Source organism: Prionailurus bengalensis, chromosome C2 (genome assembly GCF_016509475.1).
Source record: "Prionailurus bengalensis isolate Pbe53 chromosome C2, Fcat_Pben_1.1_paternal_pri, whole genome shotgun sequence".
NCBI classification, from domain to species: domain Eukaryota; kingdom Metazoa; phylum Chordata; class Mammalia; order Carnivora; family Felidae; genus Prionailurus; species Prionailurus bengalensis.
The window spans coordinates 32,404,031-32,416,353 of NC_057350.1; the positions used below are offsets into that span (position 1 = coordinate 32,404,031).

The window sequence follows — 12,323 nt, forward strand, 5'->3', positions numbered from 1 at the left end:
GGAAAAGTTATATAATGATCTTATGTCTGGTTTCACTTCCATGACGGTGTATTTGTTGACTAAGACTGGAAGAGTATTTCCCAGAATGGACTCACAAATTAATGGAACATCTTGCTTAGAAAAAAAGAATTTAACTGGAAACTAATAATGTCTTTTAAAATAGCTACACAAAAGCCAGATTAGAAAAACACAGCTCTCTAAACTCCATTGCTTTAAGGGTATCTTGATCATCTGAAGTAAAACTAAAGGAGTTTTGAAAAAAAAAAAAAAAAAGATCTAAGGGCGGCTGGATGACTCAGTTGGTTAAGTGTTGGAATTCAGCTCAGGTCACGATCTCACGGTTCATGAGTTCGAGCCCTGAATTGTGCTCTGTGCTGACAGCTCAGACCCTGGATCCTGCTTCAGATTCTGTGTCTCCCTCTCTCTGCCCCTACCTGTTGACTTTCTCTCTCTCTCTCAAAAATAAATAAACATTAAAAACAATAATTTAAAAAAAAAAGAAAGACAAGATCTAGAAGGTAAGCATTTAGACATTCTATTTAAGTGTAACCTTTTCTAAAAATTCTGGCAATGATCAGAATTTAAGTAGAGTAAGAAATAACACAGAAACACAAGATGATCTTTTATATATCTATTGGTATACACTTCATTTATAAGGAATTATAAATTTCAGGGAATAAACAATGACTCTGTTTTTCCCTCCAGTCTTCAGTTTCTTAACTACCAAGAATAAGAGTTGGCCTAGGTCATCTACATCATTTTTCGGGATTCTCTAAATTTGTTTTCAAATGTTAACTTAATTTTATCTCCACAGGGAATAAGCATTCTAAATATAAACGTGTCAAAAGTTAGAAAGGTATCAATATCATAACCTCAAAGATGACCTTATCAAAATATATACATCCTTTTATAAAAACATTTAAACTTCTTTTGCCTGTGCTACATTTAAAGTTGGGATAAAGAAAAAGAGAAAAAGAAAAAAAAGAAAACAAAATAGCCTGCTACTATGATTACAACTTTTATACATCTCATTGATGTAGTTCTAAGATTTTCACTGGGAATCAAGGCAATAAGAGAACGTACATAAGTTTATGATGAAGTAAATGTGAACAGAGAAATATAAACTTGAGTTTCAAGTAAATGTTTTAAAAATGTGAATGGCTAGTGCTGACATAGTCTTCAATGGTTATTTGCATTTTTAGCTAATTAAATTTTATGCTCATATTAGACATCTTTGGCATTGTCTCCTTGTAAGTACTACATAGTTCTGAGTGTGATCAACTCATCTAAATTCTTGGGAGCTGATTCCACATTAATAACCTGATTAAGTTGTAAAATCTGTTTCAAAATTCTTTGTATAACCGTGTAATTATCTGTGGATCTATATATTCAAGTTCTAGTTGAATAATGGAGATAATGTCAGAGATTATGAAACTGATTATATAATTAAAATTCTGAACATAAATTATATCAAAACATCAATCATCTTGAAAAATATTATATATAAATTTACATATAGTTATGTATTCAGGTTCACCTGTAATTTTATGTAGTTAAAGTGAATTAGAGATCTAAATTTCATCTGTCTTTCCAGCCAATCCCTATGTAATTCATATATATATGCATATATATGTGTATATATATTTATATGTGTGTGTGTATATACATGCATATATATATATATATGTATATATATATATATATACACACACACGCATACACAGAATGATTCTTTCAAGGAAATGAAATCCTCTGCCTACCTCTTAAATGTTTATTGAAAATAAGAGAAGCCCAATTTGTATTCAAACATATTACACACTTAGACTCTAGATATATAACAACTTAATCATTAGTCAACAGATCCTTTTTGAGGTCATTGCAAATGAGCTACATTTGGTATTTATGCATATAAACTAAACCATTAACTACCTAAGGATGACATACACGGGTCTTCCTCCCACAGTGCACTACAACAGCCAAGATAATAAAGAATGAGGCACATACATACATTTCTCTAGCTATAGTTTACCAGAAGTATAATATATTTCTAAGAATTAGAAACAGTTTAAAACCTTATCTATACCACCAGTTGAAAGTATTTCTCCAAATGAAGACAAGTGAAAAATACCCCATGCTATTCTTTTTAGAGAAACATACGGATATTCAATATATTTAAAAGCAACAAAGGAGAAGAACTAAATCGATTTCAGTGAAAATGCTCAACAGAAAGCAGCTCCAAATTAAAAATAAAATGGTTCAACAACTATGGGCAAATCCCAATTTAGCTTGAATAACCAGTTACAATGAAAATTATGAAAAAATTAAATAGGTAGAGGATTGTATTCAAATAGAAAGCTAGAAATTTTCCTCAGGTAAAGCCTGGGATACAGATTTGACTTTTATTACCATTCTCCAGGCAAATGATCCCAGTGTACCATTCCCGCTGTAAAAGCCCGTTTTACTTACTAGCCACCTCCAGCGATGCATTATGGCTCACGGCCTCTCCGAGGTAATTCCTTGCTACACAGACGTAGACCCCTTCATCAGGCCTGCTTTTTCGTCCATGTACTATACGTAAGAAAAATAAAGATCCACTTGGCAGCAACATTCGGTGTGATCGAGGGTCATCTTTGTCCGTCTCCACTCTCTCCCCCCCTTTGTACCATTCGATAGTGGGTGTGGGGCGGCCTTCAGCTTTACAGTTCAAAGTTGCAGGTTCTCCTTTTGACACAATTAGGTCCGAAGGGTGTTCAACAATGCGAGGTGGAAAATCTTCCTGACGAAGACGGGAGCCTGCAGAAGAAGTGATGAAATATCTTCATATTACCACTTGGAAACAGTTACGGAACTTAGTTCAAAAGCCTAGGCTTGGGGCGCCTGGGTGGCTCAGTCGGTTGAGTGCCCGACTTCGGCTCAGGTCATGATCTCACAGTTCGTGAGTTCGAGCCCCATGTCGGGCTCTGAGCTGACAGCTCAGAGCCTGGAGCCTGCTTTGGATTCTGCGTCTCCCTCTCTCTCTGCCCCTTCCCCGCTCATGCTCTGTCTCTCTCTGTCTCTCAAAAATGAATAAACATTAAAAAAAAAATTATAAAAAAAATAAAAGCCTAGGCTTACTACTATGTAAACAAGGGATAATACTGACTACCCTGCCATCCCTATTTACTAATTAATCCTTCTGTTGTCCACCTTAAGCACATCTTCCAATTCTTGAATCCTGCTGGCCCTCCACTTAGAAAGTGCTCTTGCTTCAATTTTGCCTGGACAAATTCTGTCTGCTCTTCAAATCCCTTGACCACAAATGCTTTTAGAACCCATCATCCTGTCTGTACAGACCACATTCTGTGCCTGTTTTCTGCAGAGGAATGTGTGAGAGAATTGTAGAGCATTACAAATAATTGTATGGATTCTGAGAATCTCCTTTGTAACTAACATCAATCAACACTTTAAAAAACTATCCAGTACACTAGTGAAATTCATATTCAAATACATGATGAAACTGCTCTCTATATAGATTTTTATATCTTCCTAAATAATAAAAGTACGCATGTGTGTACACTTTCCCAGAATTTGAATGAATTTCATTAGGTACCAATAATTATATGTTAATATTTAATATACTTCAAAGATGAAATGTTATATAACTGAGTTTAAATAATTAAATTTAACATAAAATGAAAAAGGACCCTGGGTGAGGGCCTACATTCTGTACCTTATGGATTACTTAATAAGTGAAGTCCTGAGTGTACATATCATTTAAGTATTTCCTGTGTCTGTACTTTATTTTTTCCCAGTGAGATTATAACTTTGGAAACAGGGATAAAGATTCATATTTTTTAATATTCCTACCATATTGCTGCCACGGAAAGATTTAATATGTAAATTTCTTAAAGATTTCTCAAATGCAACAGCCCAAGGCTTAATTTAATTGAGCCCCAAACCTTGATCTTATCTAGTCATCCAATCTCAATGAATAATGCAAAGTAGAAACCAGGCTTCCTTGACACCTCCCTTTCTTTCCCCTATTTCTTAAATTAATCTATTCCTCTCCGTCTCCACAGCCAGCTACCAACCCAGATCAAACTACTATCAATTCCCACCAGGATTTAGGAAAGCTCTTAAATAGCTTCACTTCAGTGTAGCCAGATGAAGGCTTTGAAATGCAAATACAATCAGGGTTCTCCCCTACTTCAGGGGCTCTTAAAATAAACTCACTGCTCTTAAGATAAAGTCTTTAACAAGATCTACAAGAGTGTGCTCATTCCCCTATCTGGCTCTCCAGACTCTTCCTGTTCCACTTCTTTCTCTGCTTTTCTCCACCTTGTGTTACTTTTACAAACACATTGTGATTTCTTCTGCCACAGGCCTGCACCTGCCGCAGGGTCTGTGTTGGAAATGATCTTACCCTAGTTAATATCCACTTTCCTTTCAAATCTCTGTCCTCCCTGATCTTACCACAAAAATTAAATGACCCTTTTATAAACCTAAAGACCACTATATAGTTAAGGTTGGTAAGAATGATCAGAATTACAATTTGAATTTTCTTGTTTGATGCTTTGAATACCATCTTTCCCATTAGTCTATAAGACCTATGGGTCTGATTTTGCTCATGGTTGCTTCTCTTATGCCTGGCAGAGTGCTGAGCATACCGTGGGTACTCAATAAATATGTGTTGAATAAATGAAAAAAAAAATGAATGAAGGGCTGATGGAGAAGACCTATTTGAATGGAATGATCTGAGGCTTAATAATCATGTGTTCTGTGAAGAGACATTAAAGATTTTATTTTTTAAATTGTAACCATATCCATACTATTCAACCTTCGGTAGACTCTGCATGGGCTGATGCACATCTCTAATTTGTAATTACTACAATTAACATTATTTTCTCAATGAAATGAACAAATGAATGATGAAATTAAAAGAGCATTTGCTTATATCAATCCTGAAATAACAAAAAGTATCATCTGAAATACTGAGTAATAGTTTTGCAATCTGAAATATTGAGAAACAGCTTTAGTTCAATGCATGGTATACGACATACCATAAATTCTTTAAATGAAACCGGGTTCTAAAGGAGGAAGAAATAAACCAGCAACATGGGGAAAAAATAACTTGGCAACTCATATCCTCTCACAAAGGCTATACTGAAGTCAAATGAAATTTAAGTTAGATTTTAGATTACTCAATTGCAAATGCTAGAAAATTTCAGAAAATAAAACATTATAATATATTACCAGCCTTGACTTTGACTGTAATTCTGAAGGGTGGATGCAAATGAGAATCAACTACTGGGGTAATATATATTTAATTAATAAAGCATATCTTTATTTTAAATTCTGAAAGTTCATTTCAGATAGGAAATAGAGATGCATAATTTGCTATGAAAAACAAAGAGGGGACACTTAGAACTGCCTGAGCAAGGAAGAGAAGGCATCCTGACACATAAAATTTGAGATGAGTCTTGAAGAGTAAGTCAAGAATGAAAAGAAAGGAGATGATTTCACCCAGAGGCACAGCTACAAAAAAAACATGATACACTTGTGGGACCTTCAGGGAGTTTGTATGGCCTAAGTATAAAGTGCATGTCAGAGATTAGCAAGTACGTGCCTGAAGAAGTAGTCAGAAGCAATAATGTGGTGGGCTTTGTGTATCAAGCCAACGTTCTGGAATCTACCTGAAGGCAATAAAACATTTCATTTTAGGCACAGTCAAGTTTGTTTTTTTTTTCTATTTTTTTTTAAATTTTTTAACGTTTATTTATTTTTGAGAGACAGAGAGAGACAGAGCATGAGCAGGGGAGTAGCAGAGAGAGAAGGAGACACAGAATCTGAAGCAGGCTCCAGGCTCTGAACCGTAAGCACAGAGCCCTATGTGAGGCTTGAACTCACAGACCACGAGATCATGACCCGAACTGAAGTCCAACGCTTAACCGACTGAGCCACCCGGGCGCCCCGAAGTTTGTTTTTAAAGAGCTCACTACTGGTAGTATGAAACTGGACTATAGCAGGCTAAATTAGGAGGTCATCGGTCAGGAAATTTTGTTCTCTTCAAACAACTAAATTCTGAAAACTTGGACTTTGACAGAGCAGAAAACAGAAGAAAGAATCTAGAGATAGTTACAAAATCAACAGCGCGTGATCATTGGCAATAAGGGATAAAACAGAATTGAACAATGCACAGGATGGAGAGGAAGCACAAGGTAGAGAGATTCCAAGTTTGTGATCAGAGCAGTGGGTGAAGGGCAATCCCAATAAAGGCGGGGAATAAAACAGTGAAATCTGGTGAGAGGAAGGACAGAGGAGCCTGGAGTACTTCTTGAATATCCAAATGGAGATGACAAGGTGGCAAGTGAATATCCAAGTTGGACCTCAGAAAAGAATCTCAGCTTGAGCCATAGATGAGAGTCAATCTGGAGACTGAAACCATGGGAAAGAATAAAACTGTCTAGGGACAGTGTACTGAGGAATTAACAGCCAATTACAGAACCTGGAGATTACCCAGACTCCACTGAAGTACGGTGGAGCTCAAGACTCTCTGTGTCCGTAACCTGCAGTCCCGTATAGCTGGGCCACAGCTAGTGTGACTTCTGGGAATGGAGAACACAGGCCTCAGCTTTCCCCGGAATGTTAGCACGGCAGTTTTCAGTAAAAGAGTTTCAGCAATAAAATGGCTTCTGTATTACTAAAGGCTAAATTTTCAAAAATGTTCCTTGGAATCCACTTTCCCCAGATTGTTAATATGTATTGCTAAAAAAAAAAAAAAAAAAAAAAAAAAAAAAGACCTGCAGCTCTCAGGGTCTTTAGTCTTGCTAAAGCACATTATGATGCGTACAAAGAAAGGTATTCATTCTATGCAGTACTTCTCAAAATTATTTGGCCGTTGAACCCTTCAGTTTTCTTTTTTCAGGATATCCTACTGAATTTTTTTCTACGGAACACATTTCCAAAGAAAATATACTCTGTTAGCATATGATAATATGAAGAAAGAATGATTAGGGTTAGAAAAAAAAAGTTACTTAAATACAGAGTTGATACCTTTGAAGATCATAACAAAAAACATAGAAATCCCACATTCCTCATAATGTATAACTTTCAGAAAAGGAACTTTCCAATTCCCAAGTGATATTTATAATGAGTAACTGGTTAACCTCCACAATAAAAATTATAAATGGCCATCATTTCATCACCAGAAAAACTATAATAAATTATTCTTTATTATCAAGTCTAAGCAGAAAGGAAAGGAAAGAAAATGAAAACTAGCATTTATTATCCATCATCTCCTCCATCACATCTTTATGAGGTGGGCGTTGTGTATCTGGTGTCCATATGGGGGAAGTGAGACTCTCAGCTGTCATTCAGCTGGAAGGTGGCAGTGCTGGGATTCAATCTTAGTCAAACTCTAAACCCTTGCTCTTCCCAACTATTCCATAAATACTGCTAGGATTAATTAGCTAAAATCCACAGAGTAACATGTTTGGTCTGTTCTGGATTCCAACACCGGAAGTGTTCTTTTCGAACACTTATTTTTGAAAACGTGGATGATAAAAACAAGAAGTAGTCACACGTGGTGGCATCTGTTGTTCTCTCCCTATGCACACAGAGAACACCTAACTGTAAACCACATGATTGCATATTCCTTTTGCTCAGTAAAGATTTTGATGATGAACAAATGGAAGTATAAAGCTTTTCTTCTATTGCGTCATCTTCTCTAAATAGGAGGTTGAATTTTGGAGTAAATATCCTTATACTGTCAGTTGTTAATACCTCAGTTCCTACACAACTCTTTGCACAATGAAAATTCAGTATCACTGGGGCATCCGGCTGGCTCAGGTGGTGGAGCATACAACTCTTGATCTCTGGGTTGTGAGTTCAAGCCCCACTCTGGGTGTAGAGGTTAAGTTAAAAAAAACAAAGATCTTTAAAAAATTCATATTACTGGTTCTCTAATTTTTCCTACCACCATACTTTGAGGGAAAAGCCTCTCACCTTCTATCAATAATTGACTCATTTTCTTAAAGGGAAACTTTGAGAGAGTTATGCCAAGGTCAAATGCAGAAGTCTACATGTGACTCTCAGAAGAACGTAGGTTAGTCTTCCTCCCTAGAAGAGGTGTTCACCTCCACTGTGTCACAAAGCCTCTCTCCCTAATATTCTTGATTCATTATTCATAAAAAGACTTCTCTCTTCCATCATAAACTCTGAGTTCCTGTAAGCCACCTGACAACCACCACTCTAGTTAACGTTAATTTGTTGTTATTTTGGTTTGTTTGTTTTATGTTATAAGATATAAGGTTTCTATTACACTCAGTAAAACCAACTTCCTATTTTCAGCCAAACTTTTCACAGGAAACCGTCTCTCATAGAAGAGAAGGTAAAAGAAGAAAGGGACTGGCCGAGTGAGGCTTTAACAAGGAACAAAGATGATAATGTCAGCTGCCCTCAGCAAGAATCCTGGTAGAACCTTGGGAATAGAACAGAGTTGACTTTAGGCAAGGCCAACATCGGAGAAAAGGGCGAGGCAGAATTCCTTCAACAACTGCCCAGTTGGAAGATAAAATATAAACACGAGTGACTGAAATATCTAAATATTTACACAACCGCAGCTGGAAAAAGATAGACACATTAGTGCTAAGTATTTCAAGGAAATATATCAAAGTCACATGAGATTTATGATGAGGAAACCAAACTCCTACTTGGATGTAAACCGTTCCCCCCTTTAAAACATTACTTCTATAGGAACCTCAAGCAAGAAACTATTTAAAAGACAGATCTTGGTAATATTCTGTTGAGATATGCAAAACACACACATATGTAATTTTATTCTTTTTTCATATATATGTTTCTACTCTTTTTTCCTAGCATGGCAATAACATTCGTCTCAGGGTTTTGTTTATGTTTTCAAGTCTGTTTCTTCTTAGTAGATTGAATGAAACAGTATTTATTTTATTAACACAGTCTTATTTTGATCTGAATTTCTCTTTCATATTCTTCGGTAGGTTAAAACTAGAAACCATTAAATGATTAAAATATCCACTTGTATCATATATCCTATGAAAACATCTTACAGCACAGAAATGCTTGTAAAATTACTAAAAGCACAAGAGTAACAAGTTCAGTAATTCGCTGACAGATGCACAATGAATATTAATAGACAATTGGTGACATCTGTCCTAGGTGGGGTGGGGGATTTAGATCTGCCTTGACAACAAACCTGTATTTGTAAAAGAACACCTATATTCTTAAAAGAGCCTTTGCCTCTTAACCTTTTTGTTCAAGCTCCATTTACATTTTAAGGAGCATACAGCCTCCAATTATTAACATAAATCTTATCGTGGGCACCAATCCTGTAATTTTCCTGTCAGAATTTCATCCTACAAGGAGATATTTGTTAAAAATAAGAAGACAGCATCCATTAATTACTCACTGTGTAGCGAGTAGACTACTGACTCATACACATTTCCCAAATACTCACTCATCATTGGAATAAATATAAAAACAGACCATATCATGGAAAAAAAAACCCAAAAAACAAAAAACATAGTTTCGCCTGGAACTATATGGAGGAAAGAAACACAAGGGAAACAGAATGCACTAAAACAACTACATGATTAATGAATCATGCATTTTCTTTAGGTACTTTGTTTCATATTAATTTCCTATGATTGTAATTCTCCCTAAATAATCCCCCAAATCAGCTGAGTGTCATTGATAGTATCTGTTATCACCTAAAATGATTACCAAAATTGCCCAAAATGGAATTCTAGAAGTGAATCCCTGGTGTTTTTGTAATATTCCTACAGAATCTAATATTATATGGCTCTGTCCCAAGAGAAATGAAAAAGACTGACAGTAGAATAAGTTAAATTAAAAAAAAAACAATATCGTTTGCTCTCCCCCCTGCTCCAATTTTTAATAATATGGAGTGTAAGTAGAATAAACTTTTCTGTCAGGGGACCCAAATACAGCAGAAGCTACTAAGGCATTAGCTGCAGAAATGACCTCAACTCACTCAAATCAGGCAGGATTTTTCCCTGAGCTGTCACTAAATGGATTGTAGGGTTGAAGTCAGTTAGCTGGGTTCATGCTTCCTATTCACCCTTGTAGTAAAATTTCCAATTAATATACAAACAGGAGAATTCTACCTTCTTCAAATAAAAATATTTGCATATGCTAAAGTCTAAATTTTCTCACCTATTCATTAGTTTACCTATATATTAAGCATATATTGTATTAGGAATTGCTCTAAGCATTGGCAACACAAAGAAATATGAGATATAATCCTTGACCTTGGGATGCCCTGGTGGCTCAGTCATTTGAGCCTCCGACTTCAGCTCAGGTCATAATTTCATGGTCTCTCAATTGTATCTCCACCCTGGCTCTGAGCTGAGGGTGCAGAGTCCCTCTCTCCCCTTCTTGCTCTCTGCCCCTCCCCCACTTGTGTGTGTGCGCACGCGCTCTCTCTCTCTCTCTCTCTCAAAATAAATAAACTTAAAATATATATATATGTGTATATATATATGTGTATATATATATATGTGTGTATACATATATATATGTGTGTGTATATATATATATATATATATATATATATATATATATATATATTGACCTTAACAGCCTGAAATTCACCAGGAAGAAATAGCTTAGGTGAGGGGAAAACAAAAACAAAAAAACGAAAAAATAAACTAATGTAGCACTTGTAGGGAAAGTTTCTTCAATCTAGAGAATGGACTCAGAGCCTGGATTCAAACCCAAACTCTTTTACTTCTTAGCTGTGTAAACTCAGATAAATTGCTTAACCTCTCTGAATGTTAGTCTCTTCATCTGTAAAATGAGTATAAAAATATCTCTATTTTATAGGGTAGCATAACCCCTAATGCCTTAAATATTACATTGACCCTTGATTGTGACCATTAATGTAGTATTAGAAATTGGCATAAACACCAATGTTTACTTTTATGATTCTCCTCTTCATCCTCTCCTGGAATTATATTAGGATTTCTACTATTTTATACAGAAATCAGTTACTTTTTTTTTTTTCTAAATTTGTAAGAAAAGTTACAAACTAAGCAAGTCTCTAGTTTGGGTTGAGAACTCAACTCAAGATTCTTTCCCATTTACACATTTCTTGGCAAGATCTGGCACAATTCCAGCAAAACATCTATCAAAAGAGACGAAAAACAAAACTAGAGCATTTAGCCCACCCAACTTATTGCTCAACTAACAATCATCAGAATTCGAGTCTGTCTAAAGCTGTCTATAATAACGTGTCCATGTTCCTTATGGAAAATACCCCATACAGATCCACTGAGATCATGACCTGAGCCAAAGTCAAAAGCTTAACCGACTGAGTCACCCAGGTGCCCCAAGAAAACTTTTTATAGATATACGAGGTATCAAAATTCACAAATAAACCTTTATTTACTAATACCTACCATAATGAACCAAAATAGGCCTAAAAATATAATAGCTTATTTCAGCTGTTAGAACCATCTTTTCACAGACAAGAAATTCTGAACAATATTTTAAACTGTGAAAAACAGTATTTGGGTGGTCCTGTGAATGTTTTTTATTGCTGGGAAACATAGTTCATCATAATATTAGACTTTCAACATATTAGGACCGATTACACAAATTGTAATCATTAATCTACATTTCACATTTTTATATATAATATGGAAATTGCAGATGGTTATAAATTTAAGCCAACTATAACCTCAATATAAAGAACATGAGCGGACTTTCTTATTGAAATTACAACTCAAAAATACTCATACTGTATGAAAGAAACCTTGCTTACCAAACTTCCTCTGTCCTGAATTTAAATTTCCATGGGAAAAATTTCTATCCTGAAATTCACTTGATTTTTGTGTTTAAGACCATATTTTTAAGTCACAAACTGAAAGTATGTAGGGGTGCCTGGGTGGCTCAGCCAGTTAAGCATCAGACTCTTGATTTCGGCTCAGGTCATGATCTCAGGGTCATGAGATCAAGCCCTATGTTGGGCTCCATGCTGACTATAGAGCCTGCTTGGGATTCTCTCTCTCTCTCTCTCTCTCTCTCTCTCTCTCTCTCTCTCTCCCTGCTCTCTCACTCTCTCAAAATAAATAAATTTTTTTTAAAGAACATTCTATGTGACTAGGGTTATGATTTACATATATTTTAAAAAGTACATAAAAACAAATAGGGATGTAATACGATCATCCATATGAAGTTTTTCTAAGTTATTATGTAAAGTAGTACTTATCCATGCCTTCTCTAATGACTTGCATTAGACATTTATAGAATCTGTACATTATAGATATTAATTTACTGACTCAATAACC

The 12,323-nt window shown here is 35.5% G+C and overlaps 1 protein-coding gene across 9 annotated transcripts in view; it reads right to left on the reverse strand.

Annotated features, from left to right (window-relative positions):
* The window catches only part of ROBO1 (roundabout guidance receptor 1), a 1,145,602-nt gene that overhangs the window by 330,301 nt on the left and 802,978 nt on the right, over positions 1-12,323 (reverse strand). For all 9 annotated transcript variants that reach the window (XM_043593873.1, XM_043593874.1, XM_043593878.1 and 6 more), the window contains one exon: positions 2,467-2,793. In XM_043593873.1, the coding sequence (XP_043449808.1) occupies positions 2,467-2,793 (327 nt within the window). The remainder of the gene's footprint in view (positions 1-2,466; positions 2,794-12,323) is intronic.